Raw genomic sequence first — 24,384 nt, 5'->3', positions numbered from 1 at the left:
CAAAAAATACTTTAAAATTGCCATGTTATGTATTTTCACTTTTTCTCCCCTTATCCTAGATACAAAAAAAGAATATTGGCCATTTATAAGCACAATTCTTACTGCATCTCAACATGCAACACTGGTCTCACTTCTGTATGATTAAATAGACTATTTACACACAACACACATATATCTCTCTGTATTCACATGCATTGGTCCTAGCCTAGGCATCAAAGGCCACATGTGAGTTCTCTAGGTCACATTTGATTCAAGCCATTCCAGTTTGAATTTTTGTTTTGCTTTGGATATGATGGGATCTCCTCAATTCTTCCGAATGTCAGCATAAACCACAGATTCCGACTTGTTAATCTTGTCACTGTGTCGCCCACCGGAGTGATCTAATTGTGCATAAATTACTGGGCCCTGAGAACAGAGAGAAAAAACACAGAATCAGTGCTTTTAAGAATGGGTTGCACTTTCCTCTCCTTGCTGCAGGGCCTCCTGTGAGAATACAGGGACAGCAAATGTACACACCTTGATAGCTAATGGAACCCCAAAGCAAGTGGACTGAGCCTTCACCTATACAAGAAATCTGGTGGGTCACTTCACTTGCAACCCCAGTGTACCATGCCGCACAAGGGCTCATTTTAACTAGATTGGCCAGCGTGTGAAGAATGTAAGGAAGAATCCACAGTTCTGAAATGTATCAGAGTTTCCTCAACAGACACAGAAAGCTACGAAGACATGTAGCTCAGTCAGATGCAAGCCAGGGTTTAACTTTTTTAAGCACCATACTGTGCTACAGATTGCCATTAAGTGACAGAATGTATTTTATGCACTATAATTGCAGACCTTCAAATCTTCAGTACAACTTCCCTTTTGGAACACTGGGGCATCAGTCTCTCAAGTAGAGTGAATGAGTTCTAGCCTGCAGCCACAGTATGATATGATGTAGTCACTATTCACCAGCTAAGTAAGCAACCGGGTCAATCCTATGATATAGTGACAAAGACCATTTAGACGCTGCAGCTAGTGATGACTCAGTAGTTGGTGCACCTCCCTCAGTACTGACCCAGTGCCTTAGCTTGGTTTTAAAACAGAAGATCTAACCAGGGGGGTCATCAAGGCTCCCTTGGCACTGAGTAGCAATATCAGGCCTGGTGCAGGTCCTCATATTGTGTTCTGGCCAAAACATCTCATCTCATTCTCTTGGAGTTTTAAACAGATTTAGCATTCTCCATGACCTAACCTGTTCTGCTAAACTACTATCCTGTTCAGATAGCTGCACTTCAGTGATCAATGAAGGAATCCTCATACGTAGTTTGTGGTTCACACCAAAGAACTTGACAGATGCTGCCAACTAATTTCCTTTCAGTGCCCCAGAGGGCAGCAATGCACATGAAGCTTCAGAACAGAGGTACGAAATGCTTTCTGAAACCCATAGGTTCACCACCAATACCTGTTCTCCCTGAAACGCAACCTGCGGGAATATGAAGTGCAGAGTGGGATGGGGATGGGGATGGGACTGGAGTGCTCCATATCCCGAAAGCAGTTATCGGAGAAGCAGGCGAAAGGGTGGGAAATTGATTTCAGCAAAATGACAACTTCTCAGTTGCAGTGCTAGGATATTGCACTCTCTCAGTGAGTTAGATACAAGTAGGGGCATCATCTCAGAAAATTCAAAGGGGAAGGGAGGGAAGTTGTATCAGCATAAAAAACATGATATGTGATTATATCCTACAAAGTTGGGGGAGGTGCAAAAAGTGGAGCAGACACACGCGTGGAAAGCTGGGGGAGCAAACAAAGGTGTGGGGATGAAACTGCCCCCCTTACCTGATAGCAAACAATGCCCCTGGATACAAGGCTGAGGATGGTGCAGCCACCTGAGAAAAGTGGTCTCAGCACAACCGAGTCTGCACAATCAGAGTGCATCCATGCTACAGAGACTGTACCAGCCACGCTACATGACCACAGCTACATAAGCATAACCTTGTTGTGTAGACAAAGCCTAAACCAACTGAAGAGATTGTTCTGTGTAGGAACACCACCCGCTTGAATTATGGTAGCTATTCGACAGAAGCAGCAACATAGTTGCATCTACACCAGGGGCAGGTCAGCACAGCTATGTCAGTCAGGGGGTGAATTTTTCACATCTCAACTGACTTAGCTATGTCAACCTCACTTTTAAGAACAGACCATGCCTCAGTCACACTTACAGTCCTTATGAGAACTAAGAGGAAGTGACTGACTTTGCCCCATTGGGAAAAAAATTTACATCACTAAAAGTGGTTCTAAAACCAAGATATTTCCAGGTTTCTACACCAGCTCATTTCCCTTTCGTCAGTTTGACTGACTCTTTCAGCTTCCCTGATCTCTCTGGATGAAAGAGGCCTTCCCATACCCACCATGGTTCCCTCTCTTTCCTGGAAGGATGTGTTTCAAATGTGACTGTGTTGAATCAGACACCCCTACAATCAACTCTCCAATAGAGTAATTAGAAGCAAGGTGTGAGAAAAGTCTGGGCCTCAGAGACGTGCTATCAAAGCCAGCTCTGGCATGCTTCTGCTCAGCAGCTCTTCAACATCTACTGCTTCTAAAATACTCTCTCTCTGTTAAAAGAGGAATTGGAGATTATAAACTACTTCTGGGGGAAATATTTATCAAACTAAGCTAAAAGCCTCCTATGAAAAAGGGGAGGCAAAAAAGAGAGGTAACAGTGAAAGTAAGGCTGATGCCCTCCAGAGACGCATAGGTACTGGAAAGATATAGCTGCCACATACATATATATTATTAAACAGGAAACTGGGAGGAAGAAGGGGAAGAATTCCAAGGGAGATAGTCTAAAGGTTTTTAAAATAAAAAGATGTCAATATACATCAATTGAATTCATTGGATTGGACAGTAGGCACTGGTAGTTTATGGCTATTAGTTGTGATGTTATGTCAAGATACTGTCACAACTTACAGTAAGAATGCAGGAGTGCCTCACGCAAATTAATGCACCCGTACAGAAAGTGCCAAATGACCTGAGAATTCGTACTTTAGGAGTGAGAAACAGCTCCTTTGCGCTTAGATACAATTTGGGTATGTGACTGTGAAGCACAGATGGTTACAAACCAATATACTGTAAAGATACCCCACCTATTCAGATCACTGCCAACTGTCTGATCAGATCATAAGCTTCTAATAGACCTCTCCACCATCTGTTGCAGTGCAATGAAGTTTGAGAACTCCTGGTCTAAGGGCTTGTCTATACAGGACAATTGACTGGAATAGCTATTGCAGAATAGATTTCCCCATGGACACACTGATTCTGGAATAAACTCATCCACATGGGGAAGCTATTCCAGAACTGCTGTTCTGCTTTAAATTCACACCTTACCTTATTCTGGAATAAATTTCCTGAGTACAAAAGCCGGGGCAGGGAGGACACCAAAAATCAAGAACAGCCAACACCTTTTAACCAACATGTTTTGAAACACTTAACACCTATCATAGGCATCTTTAAAAACACATTGGCATTTTGTTTCCCTAGATTAGGAGGTCTGAGTTAGCTGCTAACCCTTTCTCTAGTTGTACACACAGATTAGTATCTTTTAGCTCCATTTAACCAGTCAAGGTTAACCCTAGAGGCAAGCCTAGGTTGACCACAATTGGAAAACATGTTTTCAAATATGTTAAATTCTGTCTACACTATGTGCTAACACATTTTAAGCTCCACTTAATGAGTTAACTATTGATTTTAAGAATACCTTTTCTCCTAGTCTAGACAAGCTTTTCTTGCTTCGTCTCTCTCAAACCATGCTCCTCCCACCACTTTGCTTACCCCAACTCAAACCAATAGCCTCATACTTCCCACCTACCTCCTTGCTCAGGGCAGCCCAACATTACTATAAATCTGAAATATTTAATTTTGACTCTAGCTGAAAGGAAAGTTTTATCTTCATTCATCTGTTCTAGGAAGCAGCCCAAAAAAAAAAAATCTACTAATGGATAAACTCCATCCAAAGGGAATACAAAGTTATTTTACAAAGTTAAGAAACAGTTCTGAAAACTACAAGTATGCTCCCTTCCCAAATCACTTACAAAGTCCTCCAGCTAACACTATGGCTAAAAGTCAGTCACCAGAAATACAGATCTATGAAACCACCTAATCTTCTTTTTCAGAATGTCACCCTGTGGCTTTTCATACATGTAGATTGTAAACTCTATAGGCCAGGGACTTTGCCTTCATTCTGCTCTATGAAGTGCTTAGCAAGATTGGCACTATTAACAAAAGATTTCATACAGTACGTTTAGAGTGTTCATACAGATCACTCATTTGGATTATTAGGTCTCATTTCTTCAGTCAGCTCCAGTCAGACATCTAGTCATGCATTACAAGGACCCTGTCTACACTACAGGTTACTTCGGTATAACTTATATCAGTCATGAGTATGACTAATCCACACCCTTGAGCAACATAAGTTACACCAACCTAAGCACTGGTGTAGACAGCACGATGCCAGTGGGAGGGCTTCTCCTGTTGACATAGCTACCGCCTCTTGAGAAGGCAGGAGTTAAGCCAACAGGAGAACTGTCTCCAATTGGCTTAGAGCGTCTTCACCAGAAGTGCTATAGTGGAGATGTAGCAAGGAGCCCTGAACATTCTTGCCAACTCACACCCATATTATATATAGTGTCCCTGTTTGAGAGATTTCTAGGCTTTCCACTAGATTTTTCCCATACCTCATGAAGGCACTTTTCATTTTCTGTGGAATGATTGTCTAGGTCAGTATTAGATTCTCCCTTCAATTGTTGAGTGGAACCATAGAGGTTCAAAGCCTCAGGAGCGTGAAATGAACTGTTAGAAGTCCACAAGGTTGAATGAACGCACGGGAGCCAAAGGCATCATACTCACAGGCAGACTATTACTGTTTTGTGTTTCAATTGCATTGACTCACTCTTTCTAACACAGGTGTATTCATCAGTTAGGCTACATCTACGCTGCAGCTGGGTGGTGCAACTCCGGAAGACGTATATGCTAGCTCTGCTTGAACGGACACACTAAAAAGGCAATGTAGCTGCAACAGTGCGGGCAGCAGCTCAGGCTAGCTGCAAGAGTACAACCCTGTCCAAGATCCTAGGTACTTACTCAAGCAGCTACTCCAAGCCATTGTCCATGCTGCCGTAGGCTCGCTACTATTTTTAAAGCACTATCTTAAGCAGAGCTAGCAGGTATACATCTACCTAAGATGGGAATTACACCTCCCAGCTACCGTGTAGACACAGTCTTAGTGTGCATCTGCACTAGGAAAAAGAGGTGTGTTCTTACCTCATGCTAGTTAACATGCGCTAACTGACATGAGGTAAAATGCTACTGAAAATGATGTCGTTTTCACATGTAAGAATATCTTTATTTCAACCGCAGGGGCATGGATCGGCATTCATGTCACACTCCCTGTCAGTACCTAGCCCAAGCCAGGGAAGCTAACAATCCAACCAGCAGACCAAATTCAGTGATGAATCCTGGTCACGTGTCACCTTAGCATACACTATGACAACGATGACAACCTCAATCTGCTAACAGAAGTGAAGGCAGCAAACTGCCTTGTCTTCACTAGGGTTTTACCTCATGTCAGTTACCATGTTAACTAACAAGTCTTCTTCCTATAGAGAGCACAAGGCCAAAAGGGGCATACACCTCATTGTCTGTTCATTAACGGCTTGGTTGAATCCCTTCTTTTTGGAAATGCTAAAGCTAGGAAGTATAGTTCACAAACTTCAACTACAGCTTTACACCCAATCCCATACAGAGCAGATCCCTTTTCCTCCCAGCTGCCTGAGTACATGGAACAACACAGCCAGCTAATTCACCTCTCCCACCCCACCTTCATCCTCTCCACAGCATGGATCCACCTCTCCCACGCCCTGCGAGGTCCCTGCATTGGAAAGTACTGAAATTTACCTGGTGCAATCTGGTGGGCACGTGGTTTACCAAACCCTCTGTGTCGGAGGGTGACTTCCGTGGAGCCTGCTTAACCGGCGACATCAAGCTCTCAGAGGTACTGCAGCTGACGAGGTGGCAGAGCAGAATTTGCAGGACAACATTCAAGAGACAAACAAAAAACAGGAACAAAAAACAAAAGCGAGTGATGGCAGGATGAAGTGGCAGGCTATGCCAAAGTAAAAGTGATCACAATGGGTATTGAGACCAGTTCACATGTTCTCCTGCCTACCCAGTCTGTTGTACACTTGTCCTCATACATATCACAGCTACTCTCCTCTACCTAATAAAGCCAGATTAAGCCATAAGAACCTGGGAATTTGCTTTCTTGTCCTATGTATGCCACATCAGAGAACATCCAGATGTGAATACAAACTGCTTTCTAACTGTGCATAGGCTAACTAACCCCCTCCTCAGCCCATTATCAGCGAGGACTTCACCATTACTACATCTAACAAGAGTGGCAGGAACCACCAGCTCTTTCATGCTACATAGGAGGCTGTCATACATCTCCTGGCTAATTCTTTTGTATTTGACTTGTCTGGGATTCCAGACTAATTCAATCCTTGTTCTCAGGATGCCAGTTCCTGTAGTGGCAATCAGAGTAGTCGCAGGTGACAGACTGGCTGGGTCATAATTGCAGCCCCTTATACTTCTAACAGGACAGATCGAAGACATTTCACTCAGCAACTCTGGGAACAGTTTGGGGGAGGAGGCTGACAGCTCTAAAGTTAGTTCAGTTAGGTTTGCTTTTCTACCTGCTCCTTTCAAACTCCATAGAAGAGACTGGGGAGAGAAAGTAGAAGGAAACATTCACATATCTGGGATGGACCTGGGATTACAGGAGACCAAAATGAGCAATGGTCCTTTAAAATTTCATTAGGCAACCCTTGGTCCCAGCAGCAGTCTATACCTCTGAACACTGGCCTCACCTTTCTCCTCTTACCCAAGTATACACTACAAAAACATGTCACCGCTTTCTATACAAAAAACAAATATAGGAACTCCCTTTAACACCACTTTTCTGCCCACTAATTAATCCCTCTCCCCCCCATAATGCCCCACCCCTTACACATGCAGCAAATACAAACAGGTGAATAATGACAATGACATTGAGCAGAATGCAACTCCTCATAGGCCAACCTTTTTGTTAGCCAAAGGGTGAATCAAACCTTTAGAGAGCCAGCATCTCAGACACATGACAGTAAAAAGGGGAATACTAGAAAAAGGGACCTGGAGACCCAGCAGTGAGGAGCTTCTACTCTGGCTGAAATTGACTGAGCAGCCCTTTAAATGGCTAAAATGGGTTATAGCAGATTTCTGGGGCTGACTGTGTATTCCTACAAGTCTGTATTGTACCTAAAGGTCACAAAGGAATTTTAAGACATTTGTGCACCTAGAGTTCATGGTGATGGGTACTTTAGAAATCCATCATTATTGTCACAAAGAAGAATAGGCACTGGGAATTTAGAAGTTTTATTCCCACAGGGAAGAACTCTGAATGGTCTATGTTCTAGTCCATTGATGAGTTCACTACTAGAAGAGACTGAGGTACACTGATCGGGATAAGTAGCATTCCCACCCCAATTAGACAGAAGACAATGAATCCCAAGCTCCCAATGAAATGTGCCATCCCCTTGCCAACAGTCTGTAACAGGACAATCCAGCACAAGTCACAATGGAGTTATGTTAGCACAGAGCTAGCTGGTTAGTCAGCAAGGGAAGAGGAAATGTGTACACATACACACAGGTATTAACAGCAATCACCAATGTGATTAGTTACCATGGTGTCTAGTGGGACTGGAAGAGGAGACCCAGCCCTGTTACATTCCCAATCTGGCGTCTATATCAGGATCTCTGTAAGGAGATGAAGATAAGCAGGATCCGATCCCAGCACATCAAGGCACAAAGGAAAAAAAACCAAAGTCAGAGTAAGAATGGAGGTTTTGGCATTGCCATGCAGGGGTTCTCAACACCACCCAAATGCCCCCTCCCCACTTTAGCTCAAGACAGAACCATTATCCCAATCTGTGCATTACACTGCCACATATTGGGTTAGTTTCACTTAAAAATTAGTCCATGAACCTTTGGTAGTGATATTAACAGCAATCACAGTACATCTGGCCCTCTCCTTAACCAACACATGCAGGGCTGGTATGGTCAGTGAAAGCAGTATTAAGTTTAAAGATGACTTTGCTGGAAGGTGACCTATAATAGTTAAATCTATTAGAATTTACAGTGCACGAATATTACAGACCCAACCCTGGCACCCGCACTGGCATCCTTCACCTGGAAAACACTAGAGTGGAACAACCTGAAGCAAGGCATTTGACTCCTGATATAAGCACCTTTGATGCGTGTCAGTGCATGCTTCCTTTAGTTATGGGGAAAAACACAAACCAAAAGAAAGCCAGGCTTTCCACACTGAACTCTGAGCACACACAGCTGACTTCACTCAGTCTTACCATTGGACTCTAATGAACCCATTTTCTCCAAGGTCTCCAGCTGGGAACAGGGTAGGGTGGGGATGAGCTCTTTAGACACTGTCACCATTCAAATTAATTGCACCTCTGACCCCGATGGCCTCCTTGAGGGCATGCAACTTAGGTCTCAGGCCTGTAGCTGTTGCCTTTCTCAGAGCAGAATCCCATGAGTCTCTCACTACAGACTGGAGTCGTTGGCTGCAGACTCCTACAAGTCACTGTGATCACCTCAGTAGGTCTGACTTCTGTTCAGCACCTGATGTTCTGTTCTCTCAGGGGCAGTGTTAGGGTTATCCAGTGAGCAGCCAGCTTTCAGAAAGCAACTTACTATCTATTTAGAACAAAAGTATTTGAGAGAAAACATCTTAAAACAACTTGTATACATACCTAACTTAGTAGGTGGCCACCCATCTTCCACATGGGAGACCAACTCTGGGAGGTCTAATACACTTCAGGTGCTCCTGTAGGGTCTGTTTGTTGGCCACAGTCTCATGCCAGTCAGTTCCCAGATAGGGCCTCTCACCATAGGCCAGAGCTGTTATTTTATATAGTTTCAAGTTCTTTGTCTGCTAAGGCCTATGTGCAGTTGTTTGGGGTGTAAACCCATCAGCATGAACACTGTATGCCCAAAATAAGTTGGCTGTGTGACTTCCTCCCTCTAGAGACTCAGTCACAGAGTTAACTCTTAAGGTTGACATGCAGACAACCTTTCCAGGACTGCACTGGGCCTCTGCAGACAGACTAGGCAATTCCAGAAACATGAGCCAGTTTGTTAGTGCTTTTCACCATTCACCCAGGGGTCCCTCTGGGGTGGCCTCCCACCCAGTAGAGCTGGACCTCTCTCTAGGTCTGATCCCCAGATTCTGAGCCCACTGCATCCCTGTTAAGCTAATGAATATGCAGACAGCCTGGGTTTGACAGGAAAAACTTATTTTCCAGCTGTGGTCACCACACCTGCTCTCCTAATTTGGGTTGCAACCTCAGCATAGTTCATAGTCCCTTTTCAACACTCGAACTTCTTCCTATACACTTCAAGTGTCAATTTAAACTTCAGCAGTAACACATGCTTACATTGCTCATAGTTTCTATAGTCCTTTCTGGCTATATGGATGAAAGCTTTAAGGTCTTCCCATCAGCAGTGAAGCCAGACACTACCATATCCTCACACCCACCCTGTTCAATTCACAACTCATTTCAAAAGCATTTAAAAATACACCTGTTCCTAAAGCAAGGTAAGACTTTGGAGTCTATGTCTTCAGAGGAACCAGATATACAGGATCTGTCTCCAACTCCTGGAACAAGCGATGCTTAGCACTCTCTCTCCAATTCAAGCTCCAGCTGGCTCTCCTTTTCTCCTTCTTGCTGCTGCTTTTCCCTTTCTCCTTGCTTACACTGGTGCTGTCTCTTTGTACTGAGGCTGCTGTTCCTGGTCCCTAGGTTTCTGGGTTTCCAAGCGCAGCCTGCCTCTCGCAAGCTGCAGTTTTTTCTCTTCAAATTGCAAGCTGTTCCACATCAACCGCTCAAGTAGTGAATTCAGTCTGGATGAAGCACAGTTGCTGCCTGGGATCCTCCTCTTCTCCACTTCTTGCTAGGAGGCGGTCTCCCTCAACATCTGCCATTTCTCCCTGAGAGCTGGGTGCACTTGCAGCCTTAAATATCCTTTCTGGGCCTCAGAGTACGGCAGTTCAATCAGCTGTGCCTTTGTCAGCTCTTGAGTTTAGCTGCCTCTGCATAATTCCACCATTTGATTTTTCCTAGTTGCTCATAATTCATCTTTCCTGGCTTTGTCTCTTTCCCTGAATGACTGACTTTTCTTGGTGCTTCTTTCTACAATATTTGTTTTCACTGCTGTTGGTACTGTTAGAAATTTATCACTGTCATAGATCCCACACCTGCTACCACCACATGTCACAGTTCCAGAGGTAACTGCACCTCTGACCCCATTATAGTCTCCTTGAGGTTCTCTCCCTTAGGTTTCAACTCTGAGCCTCCTGCGCTCACCTTCCTTGAGGTGGAATCCTGTGATTCTCTCCCTCTAGACTGGGGTCTTTGGTTGCAGACCCCTGAAATTCACTACGATTGCCTCAGTAAGTCTGACTTCAGCACTTGCAGTTCTCTTCTCTCAGGAACAGCAACAGGGTTATCAAGTGACCCAGCTTTCATAAAGCAAAGTACTATTTATTCAGAGCAAAAGCATTTCAGAGAAAACATAATAAAAAGCTTATACACAAGCCTAGCTTACCAGGTGGTCGTCCACCTTCCACATGGAGAACCTGGTTGGTCTAATACACTTCAGGTCCTCCCACAGGATCTGTTTCTGCGTTGGTCACAGACTCCTGTCTGTCAGTTCTCATAATGGTATCTCACTCCCCAGGTCAGGATCTATTATTATATACGGTTTCCAGGACATGACTTAAAGGCTTTTGAACTAGTTCAAACCAGCCTGTGCATTTTTCCCCAAGGGATAAAATTTAGACTTGCAACCGGCATTGTTTCAGTATTGGGAATTTTCATTAATTGCTCTCCTGGTGTCCTTAATTCTTGCAGGTATTCTGTATCTTAGCCTTGTATTGCTAGCAATACCACCACTAACAAAAAGAGCAGGTCAAAACTCAATTTTCATTTCTCTGAAAAACTAGACATTTTGACATTTGTCTTCTTTACAAATCAAATTAACACAGTTTCAAAAAGTTTCCTGAGAAATAGAACTTCTAAAAAATGTTTTGGATACTGTGCTTCATTTAATGAGTTCCTAATTTTTATATCCTTACATTTCATGTTAGTAGTACCATATAATATGCACTATTGACATGTCATAGTAACAGACTAAAAATAGAATATTTCAACTATTTTATTTTTAAAAATCACTGAGGGCAGATGTTATTTAGTACGGATTGAAACAAATCAAAGTGCCTCATGTTTGCATTGTAATGACACCAGTTGGGGGTTGATTTGTCCTTTAAAGCAGGGGTTCTCAAACTTCATTGCAACCACGACGCCCTTCTAACAAAAATTACTACATGACCCCAGGAGCAGGGATCAACGCCTGAGCGTGCCCAAGCCCCACCCCTTGGGTGGGGAGCCAAAGCCCAAGTCTCACCGCCCTGGGTGGGGTGGACCAAAGCCGAAGCCCAAGGGCTTCAGTCCCAGGCCCGGGGCCTGTAACCTGAGCCCCGATGCTCAGGACTTGAAGCCCTCAGGCTTCAGCCCCAGGTAATGGGGCTTGGGCCCCAGCAAGTCTAAGCCAGCCCTGGCAACCGCATTAAAATGGGGTCACGACCCACTTTGGGGTCCCAATCCACAGTTTGAGAACCACTGCTTTAAAGTATATTACAAAGAAAGATATCAATAATAATGCATAAGCCTAGAGAGCACTGGTAGGAATGACAGTTCCCCAGCTATCAGACTACCGCTCCTCTTGGTACTACATTCCTTTGGGGAGGTCATGATGGCCAGCTGAAGACAGGAGGTGGCTGAAATGACTCCTGCCTCATCTCAACCACTTGTGGTCCTTTCACTCTTCCCTTACTCCCCACCCCCACCCAACACTGGTAAAAAGGGTTGGATCTCTTACCCAGAGTAATGCTTTTTAGAGTTCTTCTTTCTGACGACACACACGATAACCGCAACGAGCAGCAAGACAACTAGAGTCACACCAATGGCTATCGCTACCACCATGCCAGTGGGGAATGCAGGCAGATTGTCTGGGGGGGAGGAAAAAAAAAAAAAAAAAGAGATTCAACACTTTGCTTCATTTTCTAGTTAGTAAAAATGTGAGCTACAAAAAGCCTCCTTTCTCCCTTAGATCCTTTCAGAGCAGGAGGAAGTCACATAGATTCAAGGGTGAACACATGCAGCACAAACGGAAAAGCTAGCTGAGGACAAGCAGAGTTCCCTCTGTTCTGAGCATGCATTCTGAGTACTTTACATAAGAACAAAAAAGTTTCCATAAACCAAGGATACAGCCTGCATTTTAACCATTCAGAAGTCAAGGAGTGCAGAAGTTAAATGTACAACAAGAACCTTGACTCATGTTACACATTACTTTGTTCTCAGGCACATCTGTGCAAATCCCATTGAAGTCAGTTGGAAAAAGCAAGCACATCTGAGGGAAGAAATGGGCATAAGCAACACATTGAGATCTACTGATAAATAATATGTAGCTGTTTTGCACTTAAATATCATGCATACTGAACAACTGTAATCCAAGAGTATACGTGTGAGCAAAGAAAGACTACTTCTAGAGTCTTTGCTAGTGCTTCCTCAACCTTAATACATCGCTCCACATATCTGTAATGTTTCCTTTTCAGGTTATCAAAGAGTGACAGTATTACTTTGCTCAAATTGCCTCCAACACACACCTTTTGAGCGAGGCCAAGTGAACAGCCAGAAGAGTTAAAAATCAACATGAGTACAAAGATAGTTTATAATAGAAGTCTGAGTTAACAACTATACCACTGCTGTTCGGAAAAGCCATCATACAGAATTGCAAGGTTTTCCACACCTTTCACTTGTTTCAGCGTCTCCAATTAAGGCTATAAAAGTTTGAACAAGACAGTCCAGGGTTGTATCTACTTTAGATAACTGCACCACTGCAGCCTGCCCCAGGTACAGCTGAACTAGTTAGGTTTCAAGGGTGCAGAGCACCTGCATTAGTCATTTGTTTCAGCCTACTCATGATGTACTATGCCCACATAAGGCATTCCCACAGCAAGCACTGGATGGTATAGGTCACCGTACCCTACAATACTGCCAATGCCCAGTTCGTCTCCCTGTGCAAGTGCACTGTGTTTATGGAATATTCACACATTTTGTTTTGCTCCCTGCATGAGCTGCCCATTCATCGTAAGGGCTAAGGACTATGTCATCACTCTAGTGGATGTCATGATGAGGCAGCTGCTTCTTCTATACTTATTACAATGGGCACCCTACTTTTGGGGGTGGGGATCTGTGCAGAAACCAGTGATGAGCAGATTTTTATTCTTCCTATCTTTTAGTTTTAACTTTGAGTTCTTTTGTTTGTTTTGCAGCTGAACTACTTCCCCTCCGTTTCCTTTTAGGAACTAGAAATGAACGGGAGCCATGTGCCCCGGTCTGGAGGCAGGATATCCCCTCTAGGCTATTCCATGTGATCCACTGAGATCATTCCCCACTTAAGGAAGAGGAGCCCCAGGGGATGCATCACTTCTCACAGGCAGAAGGGGAGAGATGCTTGAGTACCATGCAGAGATAAGTGGATTTACTGTGGTGTACATGGGAGCCAGTCACCTTGTTTTTGTTTTCACATCTGAGAATGGGATATGCTGCTGAAGTAGCACCCCGACAGCCTTATTATCCCCCAGTAAAGCACACAGATGCAGGGAGACATGCCTCTGTATGTCTGCTAACCCACCACTGATTGTCTTGTGTAATTCACGAAAATCCCAAAGAACTATGTTTTAAAATATTAAAAGTTATTTCTCATTATACATGTGTGCTTTGTGAGAATGGTATCAAAACACATTAATGTTTTTAATCAATCAGTACTGATATCAAGCTTGTCATGATTCTCTGGATTTTGGTTCCTTAGGGTAAAGGCTGGAGCATTATTTCAAGATTTATAGGTTTTATTAGCCAGAACAGAATTTTTAAGAATAGGATACAGAAAGCAAGATGCTAGTTTTTACAAGATCTAAAAGAATTAAATTTTACCATGAATGTTAAAATCTATCAAATGCATCTGACACTTATGACAGTCTTCTACAAGTAAGCTACCCTACCTACTTCTACCATATTTGGGGCATGTGGTTTGGGTACCAACACAGGACTATGAATCCTTATCAACTTGTCAATTAAATAACTGGTTGAATTGCAACATTGGTGGAATTGCCTATAACTCAAGCCTAAATTTAAAAACACACTTTACTAACTAAACTGTAACTTCATAAAGCAAAGTTGTCAATTTAATTCAAATGTTACCTTCCTAATGATACTCCTAGCTAAGATGCAATTCACTCCCAAATATGCAGGTAACAACTGAAAACTATTCCTAATTCATCCGATATTTACCAGTATTGTAGACTTTTGTGTCACAATAGCCAAGTTTTCAAACAAAGGTAAAATTCTTTTACTGACAAGCCAAAGAGTTTCTCCTTCCTAACTGAGAGCTTGAAACCACAAGATGTGTCACTTTCAGATTGCTGCTACTAAGGGTATATCTGTGCCAAGAGCAAACCTTGCTGTGACCAGTTTCCTGTTACAGAGTAGGCTAAATATATGCAGCAAGTTCTTTAAACCTTAGCTCTTACTTATTTAGTATTATTTCTAAACAACTATGGTTAAACTTGTAACTAAAACAAAATGTATAATACATACCTGTAATTCACTTTCAGAACTGACTCAGCTACATACTGTATGCAGTGTTGTAGCTGTATCGGTCTCAAGATGTTAGAAAGACAAGGTACATAAGGTAATATTTTTTACTGGACCAACTTCTTTGGGAGGGGGGGAGGAGGGCGGCGGGGGTCCTGAGGAAGAGCTCTGTGTAGCTCAAAAACTTGTCTCTCTCATCAACAGAAGTTGATCAAAAAGCTTTTGAGCTACATAGAGCTCTTCCTCAGGACCTCTCTGCCTCCCTATCAAGAAGTTGATCCAATAAAAGATATTACTTCACCCACTTTGTCTTTCAGATACATGCTTTGAGAAGTACTTAACTTGGTTATATTAAGTTATCACATGGCAAAATATGCATAAAACCCTATTCATCAGTTGAAATCGATACAAAGGTATCGACATTTGCAAGAACTGATTTCTTAAGATAGAACATTCAGGTAGTTAATTTCAATGATGGTGTTCTGACAACTGTATCTGGTTCTTTTCCCAGATTTCATTGTCTCCCTATGACTTTAAAGGGACAGTTAATATGGTATGTGTCTTAGGACAAGATAAGGTATTGGGGGAGAGGAGGAGCCTTCAGTAGGCAGCTGGTAGACTGTGTCTTTTTGTCCAGATACTTCAGCCTCAAGGATCAAATAACCGAACACAAAAAAGGCCTCTTAGCCTGTTACCAATGGGATGTCTAACCTGTTCCCGGTAAATCCCTTTGTGAGCCAATCAGAAAGTTACCTCCTGCTTCTAACAAACATTTGCAGAGTTCCATTTGGAATACAAGTGTCTTATGTCACCTTCTAATCATCCAGTGAGAAAAGGTGTCCCTTGAATTCCTGCAATAATTTATTGCTGCTTTGTTCATGGAAAAATCTATGATCTTTGAAATGGCCAAAAATGGCTTGCACAGTTTACAAACTTTTTTTGGAGTGATATCTGTTTTAGCCCATCCCAGGTTAGCCTTTGATCATCATTTTGGCATCAGAAGATACTTCCCATGGGTTTCCCCTGGGTGTAACTGATCACTTAGGTACTGATCCCAACCATCCTTGCATGTAGCTGCTCGTCTCCCAAAGCTGATTTCTCTAGTTGGAAGTTGTGGGGCCTCTGTGCCAACATCCATTCTGAAGTTCAAAGAAATATCCAAGCAGCTCTGCAAATGTCCACTTTCTTGCTCATTATGAAGTGGTATAAAGACTCCTCAACTGTTGCAGGATGAAGTAGTTACTGAAGTAACAGACAAGAGAACTGCACACCTTTGTCTCAGCTCCTAATTATTCCTTAATTTCAGGTGTAAACTTAAAATTGCTTTTATACACTAAGCGGTTTGAGTAACTGTTTACCAGTTAATGACTACTCTGTGACCACATAGGCATTCACGGTTTAGAGCTTCTTCAAAGGTTTTGCATTATATTCAATGGCTCACCATGCTAATTTTTGCCCCTACTATTACTCACACCTTCTTGTCAACTGTTGGAAATGGGCCATCCTGATTATCACTACAAAAGTTTTTTTCTCCTGCTGATAATAGCTCACCTTAACTGATTACTCTCATTATAGCTGATATGGCAACACCCATTTTTTCATGGCCTCTGTGTATATATATCTTCCTACTGTATTCTCCACTGCATGCATCCGATGAAGTGGGTTTTAGCCTACAAAAGCTTATGCTCAAATAAATGTGTTAGTCTAAGGTGCCACAAGTACTCCTCATCCTTTTTGCTGATACAGACTAACACGGCTACCACTCTGAAACAAAAAAAAAAAATTGTAATATCTCTGCTAGTGATCAGTTACATATATGTTCTTAGTCAAGATCTTCCTCTTTTTGTTTAAGATTGCCACAGCAACAAAGCTTTTTCAGACTTTAAGGAATCCAATTTAGGTAGCTTAAGAGCTTTCATTATATCTTTAAAAATTACTATAAACTATCAAACTGATTTATTTTATATAGCCTTTGAATTACTGAGTACTTTATAGGAGAAAAAGGAAAGAAAAGCCTTGACTGCATAAGAAGTTGCACTAAGATAAATAAATGTGTTTTTGTAAAAGTGACTTAGTTAAACTGGTATAAACCACAGTTAATTTACCAAACTAAGCTAAATTGATATAAGCCTCTCAAATTAAGGGCCCACAGAGGGGTTTGCACTAATTTAGCTGCTCCCAAGAACCGACCCTTAAACTTGTGAATCTTGTATATAGATATGGTCTATAATAATGGATATGAATATCAATGCTATCATTAATGAATTCCATATTCATCTGTCTTCACTATGCTTGTTGATCTGAGGATATGGATCCCACGAGGGCTGCTGATATCTGTATTGTAGGGATGGGCAAGAGAACACCCAGGCACTGCCTAGCTGCTATCCAGCTTGCCTAGTATCAGATGAGGTGTTCAGTGGTCAGGCAGAACCAAGAGCAACACTAATAGTAGTAGCTGAATGCCCATGGACTTGCACAGGTGTAATTCATAAAGTTGTGCATAAAAGCCAAAAATGTCTGAATTCCAGTGATGAGTGAAACTGGTGATATTGTGAACAAAAAGTGTTCTCTCAGTCATGCTTGTAGCAGTTTCCATCACCTCACACTGATTCAGACATTCTAGGTTTCAGAGTGATGTTTGGATTTAATTGTGTGGAGGTCATACTAGGGGAAGGGAGGATGCATTGGTCGTCGTGCTGTGCTGGGAAAGCTGTGTGGATTTCTGCTGGTGGAGAAAGAGGGGTGTGTGCTGCAGGGAGGGGCTGGGTGTGTTTGCAGCTATTGCATATGATGGTTGTGCTGGAAGATTTATGGGGGTGGCAGTTTGGCCAGGTAATACACCATTTTTGCAGTCTTCTTAATACAACCAATGAAATTGTTCCATGCAGATTAGCTGAACACCAAGGGTGGTAATTGGTTGAGTTATCTCTGAAGGCACAATGGTCTAGGACTCTTGGCATGGCATAGACACGTGACTTACGGCAGCTGTACACCACATGGGTGTAATTAAAGGAAAAAATGGATGAGAACTTAAATTGGACAGTAACATACCATAAAGCCCCAGTAGATTGTTCAACCAGGCGATAGCTCTCACCCATATTTATAGCTGTTTCCACTGCTTCACACTGACTCAGACAATATAGGCTCCAGAGTGACACTCCAGGAATCTTGTTATAAACAGTATTTGTATTACTATAGCACCTGGGTGGCCTTGCTACAGACCTGAACTCTATTTCTAGACACAATACAAACACAAAACCAAAACACTCTCTGCCCCAAAGATCTTTATAATCTATGTACAAGACAATACCATGCAGACAACTTGACATGACAGGGAAGGTGCTCTCAGCTGTAAAAGTGGCCAGCAAAGGTTGGTTAGGAGCATTCTGGGACGCCTTTGGAAAGACCAAGTACACCATCACAGCTACATAATCCACCCTTGCTGCCTACGTTAACTCTGCACTGGTCGTGGACATCAGCCTTGCTCAGAGAAAATGTAATTCCAGAAGTGGTGTGAACACCTGTGCACTGGAGCTAGCAACGCTGAGGATTGATGTGTGGTGTTACAAGCCTGCCAGGAAATTACAATGGCAATTGTTTTTAGCGTAGGTCCAGGGTCCATGCTCCAACAGGAGTGTACCAATTCTTCTTCTTATTCCCCAATGATACAGACAGCACTTGTGACAGATATGGCAATTTCCTGCAATATCCTGGACAAACTTTACTGAATTCAATCTTTTAGGAGATCACAGTATCTATCTATTATGGGACTGTGATGTCTCCAGTGGGAGGAGGGGTTGGGGAAGACCAAAACATGACTAACATAAACCCTGAGAAGTGTTATGCATTTCAAAGGATAATATGTAGGGCTATACCAAAATTCATGGCCAAGAAAAAATGTATCACAGACCATGAAATCTGGTCTCGTGTGTTTTTACCCTATACCACGGGTAGGCAACTTATGGCATATGTGCCAAAGGCAGCACACGAGCTGATTTTTAGTGGCACTCACACTGCCTGGGTCCTGTCCACTGGTCCAGGGGGCTCTGAATTTTAATTTTAAATGAAGCTTCCTAAACATTTTAAAAGCCAATAGTTTAGTTATATATTATAGAAGACTTATAGAAAGAGACCTTCTGAAAATGTTAAAATGTATTACTGGCACACGAAACCTTAAATTAGAGTGAGTAAATGAAGACTCGGCACACCACTTCTGAAAGGTTGCCAACCCTTGCCTTATACTATACAGATTTCAAGGGGGAGACTAGCGTTTCTCCATCTGGGAGTCCTGACCCAAAAGGGGTTGCAAGGTTATTTTGGGAGGGGAGGGGGTCAAGGTATTGCCACCCTTACTTCTGCACTGCCTTCAGAGCTGGGTGGCTGGAGAGCGGTGGCTGTTGGCCAGGTGCCCAGTTCTGAAGGTAATGCCATGCCAGCAGCAGTGCAGAAGTAAAGGTGGCAACACCATACCATGCCATCCTTAATTTGGTGCTGTTGCTGGTGGCAACAATGTCTTCAGAACTGGGCTCCCAGCTGGCCAACAGCCACCCTGCAATCACCCAGCTCTGAAGGCACCACCACCACCAGCAGCAACACAGAAGTAAGGTTAGCAGTACTGTAACCCCTCCACAACAAGCTTGAAACACCCCCCCGACACACACACACACACACTCCCCCAACTCTTTTTTGTATCAGGAACCCTACAGTTAAAATACTGTGAAATGTCAGATTTAAATATCTGAAATCATTTATAACTTTTAAAATCCTATGACTATGAAATTGACCAAAATGCACCATGAATTTGGTAGGGCCCTAACTATATGAAACAATGTGCCTGACAAGAATGAACTTTTAAAGTTCAGCGCATTTCTAGGGGGAGATGTACGTAAATGTACCCATTCCAGTTATGCAAGAACTCAGCCTTTTGAAACTTCACCCTGAGGAAGGGATCTTCGTCTGCTCAACACCTGTTACATGAAGACAGGATGAGAGGCCTAACCTGTACAAATGAGACACCCAGATTCACGTGTGTGCTAGTTCTGAGCTAAGTTATAAACTTAACCACAAATACCCACTGAATGGGTTTGAAAGACTGACTCCTACAGAGCCATTGTCAGCACTCGGGTGATTTCTGGTAAGCTTATTAGCATAAATGTAGGTTTTTATAGGTTTTCTCTGTAATGCTTTCACCTTATGAATAAATGTGCTTGCTTACAAAAAGCTGTGTCACAGTTTATAACTGTGAGCACTTAAGCTGTTTACAGCCTCTGACGAGAAAAGCAGCGCAGGCCTTCTGAGGCTGTCTGACCTGCTGGGGAATTCACAGGGAACTGTGGCAGGGAACTCTGTGGCACTACGGACATACCTCAGTCAGCAAAACGTAGTGAGATGCCTGTCTCCGCCCAAGAGAGGTGACAGCTAGGGAGCCAGAAAACCTGAGAGTGGATGTTCTTGGTGGACCAAAGGGGGGAAATACAGGTGTATACAGGCTGTACTCTCAGAGCGGTAATAGCCTTAACATACAGACAATCCATAGGTCTTCATTAGACCCCTCCAAAATCCCTGTGTGTTTAGTTCCTGTTAGGAGAGCAGTGACTTCCATCATCTGAAATTTAAACAGCATGGAACCAAGCATCTATTTCACCAACACGAAGACAGACAAAATGTTAGTTTCCCTGCATGATGTCACCAAGCCCACACCCCACTTCATCCCTTCAGCAGCCTGTTGACTATGACAGTAACGTGAGAGAGATAGGATGTGTTTGCAGACTTTAGGGCATGCAAAAAATTACGATTTGGGAATACTGTGGATTGAATAAGAAAGGCTGATATCTTAATTTATAAATGCTGAGCTTTGATAACAAATCCTATGAGTGGCCTTTGGAGACGAGAGACAAAAATCAACAGTCTCTCACAGGCCCAGGATTACACCTAAGGAAAAGAAGAGTTAATGAGGGGAGGTACCTCTCTGCACGACTCTAAGTCGGATTTCTCCTGGCTTGACAACTATGTCAGGTGGGTTCTTGACATCGCAGAAGTAAGTGCCGTTGTCCCGGAACTGCACATTTGCTATGGTGACAGATGCATCTTTCTTGTTAAGGTCTCCAGCCCAACTGATTCTGTTCTTAAATGGTGCCTCCTTCCCAGGGAACGCATTCCCTTGAGAGTAATAGAAGAACTGCAGCCAGGGAGGAGAGCATGTAAGAACATCCATGTCAGAATATTGCAAAGCTTACACCCCTCCTTCACTAAGATAGTATCTCCAGATCTGCTGGGCCCTTTCCAATACCACATTAGGAGGTAGGAGTAGGAATCCCTCCAGAGGCCTGCAATTTCTAACTTCGCAGATTGTAGCAAGCATGCTGTTGCTCCACTAATCACACATTCAAGTAGCCACACTATGACTTAGCATTCAAGCCCACCGCAAAGTTATTTTTTTAGGCCAACGAGTCTCAATCTGGGTGTTGCAAAGCTAGAGAAGGGTTCACACATAGGTGTTATAGGTCACAACCACTGTGCCCTTCTTGTAATGAAACAAGAGGGGAATTCCACCTCCCAAGTAGATGGAAAATAACCCTGGTGTTCCTTACTGGAAAAAACTGTGAACCACTGCCTATGACAATCCTTACCATAATAATGTGTTCATATATCACCCAGCACAGTGAGGCCACAATGCTGATTGAGGCATCTAGATGCTGCTACAATGCAAGATGAGTAGTAAATACCTGCATGTTCAGCTATGTGAAGGTTAACATTGTCTATGTGATGGAGGAAGGGGAAGGGAGCTAAGCCTGAAACGGTGTGTGGCGGTGAAGGGATTTCCTTCCCTACATTTAAAAAAAAGAAGAGTTAATTTAAGATGGCAGGTTTTGTTAGTGTAACATGAAATCTGACTATTCAAATATGGAAGACAGACAATGTTGCTGTTTGAACATCTCTGAATTAGAATATGAATTAAGTACAAATATGTGCAAAGTAGCCAACTTAACGATGATACTAAAATGTCTAAAACCTAAGAGTTACGGTTGCCCATGCATTTCCAGAACCTGGAAATTGACTAAATTCTCCAAAAAACAGGAAATAAGTAGCACACTGCACCTGCAATGCAACCTCAGTTCTGTGCCCTGCAGCTAAGAATAGCCATTGGGAATGGTTCACTATGGTTGGTGCCATTAGCAGACATGAAGGACTACATAAAGGTGTCATTACTTGCGCTGTACTCAAGATTTGAATCTGAAGTTATCTGCCAGCACTCCAGCTGCATTCACTGTGTTAGGTGTAGCTGAGCAGGTGGAAGACATCTATTTTCTGAGATCAGGCATACCTCATTTCAGCATTCATGTCTGTAGTTTGTGCCAGCAGAGGTGCACAGAGGTCTTGCCATGGGGACTGTCAGAACTCTGGCAATATGCATAATTATAGTCCAAGGCCTAGCGAGAGGTAAGTGAAGGCATCATCTCTGAAAAAGTCCTCAGGCCAAAGGGTGGTAGCAAGTCTGGCATAATCTGTGTAGAATCAGCACAGCTTGTATGCTATGCCTGCTCTAAATTAGAGGTCTACTGTAGGAAAGAGAAGATGTTAGACTTAGATGCTATAGAACACATGATCACTGCAGGGCTGTTAGGCCTGGTACAGGGCTAGTATGTGTGTATTCAGGCATCGCTCAAGGAGAGTTGAGTTGAAACTACATTGCTGGGATGGTATATACCTAACTCTTCATTTCTTGGTTTTCAGAAGTTTAAATTTAGCCATGCTCCACATTCTGGAAGGGCAGAAGACACCGCGGGAAACTTTAACTGTGTTACTGAAGTTTGGGGAATATTTTTTAAATAAATAATTTTTCAACATTCCCACCTAGCATAGCTCAGCAAGCCCCTTCCACTGCTTCTGGTCCTGGGCAAGATTATCACAAAATGCACTGGCTGCATGCATGTCATTTCACTGCCCCTGCATCATCTCCAGTTCTGCTTCTCCAGCACAGGCCACCTCACCATCAAGTGGCAGGTGTCAGCAGAGCAGGAGCTTGAAAGAAGAGGCAGAAACTGTGGAGGAACTAGCATGGAGTGTGTGGGAGAAGACAGGAGAGCATCTATATAGGGGAACTTGGGGAGGGAGATGAAGCTGACCAACATCCCCCGCTGTACAGCTCTGACCCCTCCTTTCCCTGCATTACTCCAACCCCCCTCACATTGCCCCCTCCCTCCCACACGGCTCTGACACTGCTCCAACTCTTCCAACATTCACTCCATCACTTCCATTGCCAACCACCCCCACAAACCCTAGGCTCCAAGTCCCCGAGGCACTCCCACATATACTACTTCAAATGCAAACACCCCCCCAAGCTGCTTCACCCGCTCCCTTGCACTCCACACCCCTGGTAAGCTTGCAGAGACTGGCGGGGGGGACGGGGGAGGATAGGAGATGGTGAGGCTGTGAAGAGTGCATGTACCAGATGGAGGCAGGAAAGTGGTGATGCAGTCCCTACCCACATGCACTGCATATGCTCATTCCCTGTTCCCCATCCCAGAACATGTCTATCCCTTATTTGTTGAGGGATGATAGAAAGTCTCTTTAGGAAACCCAGTTCTTCAAAGCTCTAGTCAAACTGGGTTTTCAAACTTTGTGCCTGAAGTCTTTACATCAATAAGGTCTGCTGTCCAGGATATGCTGGCCCAGTGCACAGCTCTAAGGGGCAAAAAGATGACACAGGGGCAGGGCCCTCACTTTGTACCCTTCCAAATCCAATGCACTCCTCCACGCTGCTCCAGCGCTTCCTCCCTGCTCTAACTTTCCTTGTTACCTAACTGGGCACCTTTCTGAGGCACAGTCAAAAAGAGTTTAGAGTGAATGTATACGCTACAAGCACAAGCACTACAGCAGCACACTACAGCGAAGCCACTATAGCACAGGCACTTGCTACAATGACTGAAGGGGTTTTTCCTGTCACTATAGTAAATCCACCCCCTCAATAGGCAGTACAGTAACTCCTCACTTAAAGTCGTCCCGTTTAACATTGCTGTGTTGTTACGTTGCTGATCAATTAGGGAACATGCTCATTTAAAGCTGCGCAATGCTCCCTTGTAACACTGTTTGGCAGCTACCTGGTTTGTCCACTGTTGCAGAAAGAGCAATCTGTTGGAGCTAGTGGTGGGGACTTCGAACCAAGGTGGACCAGCAGCCCCCTATCAGCTCCTCGTTCCCCTAAGTTGCCTGTGCGGCAGCCACCCAACAGAGTTCTTTCTTAAATATACTTAAGATTTCCCCCTCCCAGGCCTGCCTCAAACAGCAGGATCAACCCAGACAAAGGGCTCTTACTGATATAGAGGTTGTTGCTCCCTCTGGTTGGAAGCTCCAAGAGATGGACGCTAAGCTGCTGATCACCTCTCGGGATGAAAATGTGCATGGAAGTCTTGCTTCCGTCCCATTCTCAACAAAGAGCTCCTCTGGTGTCTTCACATCAAGTGCTGATACTCTGACTGTTTGGGGTGGGGAAGAGAAAAAGGAAAAATGAAAGTCAAGAGCGGTCTTCGAGGACCAGCAAAGAACAAGCAACATGGGATGAACTAGTAACACCTCAAGAATT

General features: G+C 43.5%; 1 protein-coding gene across 2 annotated transcripts in view; it reads right to left on the bottom strand.

Moving 5' to 3' along the window:
- Positions 1-24,384, bottom strand: part of LOC115660184 (myelin protein zero-like protein 1) — an 81,506-nt gene that overhangs the window by 44,852 nt on the left and 12,270 nt on the right. Inside the window, exons 2-6 of one of the 2 annotated variants that reach the window (XM_030581268.1) lie at positions 24,117-24,277; positions 20,766-20,979; positions 12,025-12,154; positions 5,929-6,034; positions 8-405 (exon numbers count right to left, since the gene is read on the bottom strand). In XM_030581268.1, coding sequence (XP_030437128.1) covers positions 304-405; positions 5,929-6,034; positions 12,025-12,154; positions 20,766-20,979; positions 24,117-24,277 — 713 coding nt within the window. In that variant the 3' untranslated portion in view covers positions 8-303. Of the gene's footprint in view, positions 1-7; positions 406-5,928; positions 6,035-12,024; positions 12,155-20,765; positions 20,980-24,116; positions 24,278-24,384 lie in introns of those variants that run through there. The other variant, XM_030581275.1, reaches the window with a different exon arrangement.

This window comes from Gopherus evgoodei, chromosome 1, assembly GCF_007399415.2.
Source record: "Gopherus evgoodei ecotype Sinaloan lineage chromosome 1, rGopEvg1_v1.p, whole genome shotgun sequence".
Lineage (NCBI taxonomy): Eukaryota > Metazoa > Chordata > Testudines > Testudinidae > Gopherus > Gopherus evgoodei.
The sequence above is the reverse complement of the archived record's forward strand: the minus strand, read 5'-3'. Positions and strand labels throughout refer to the sequence as shown.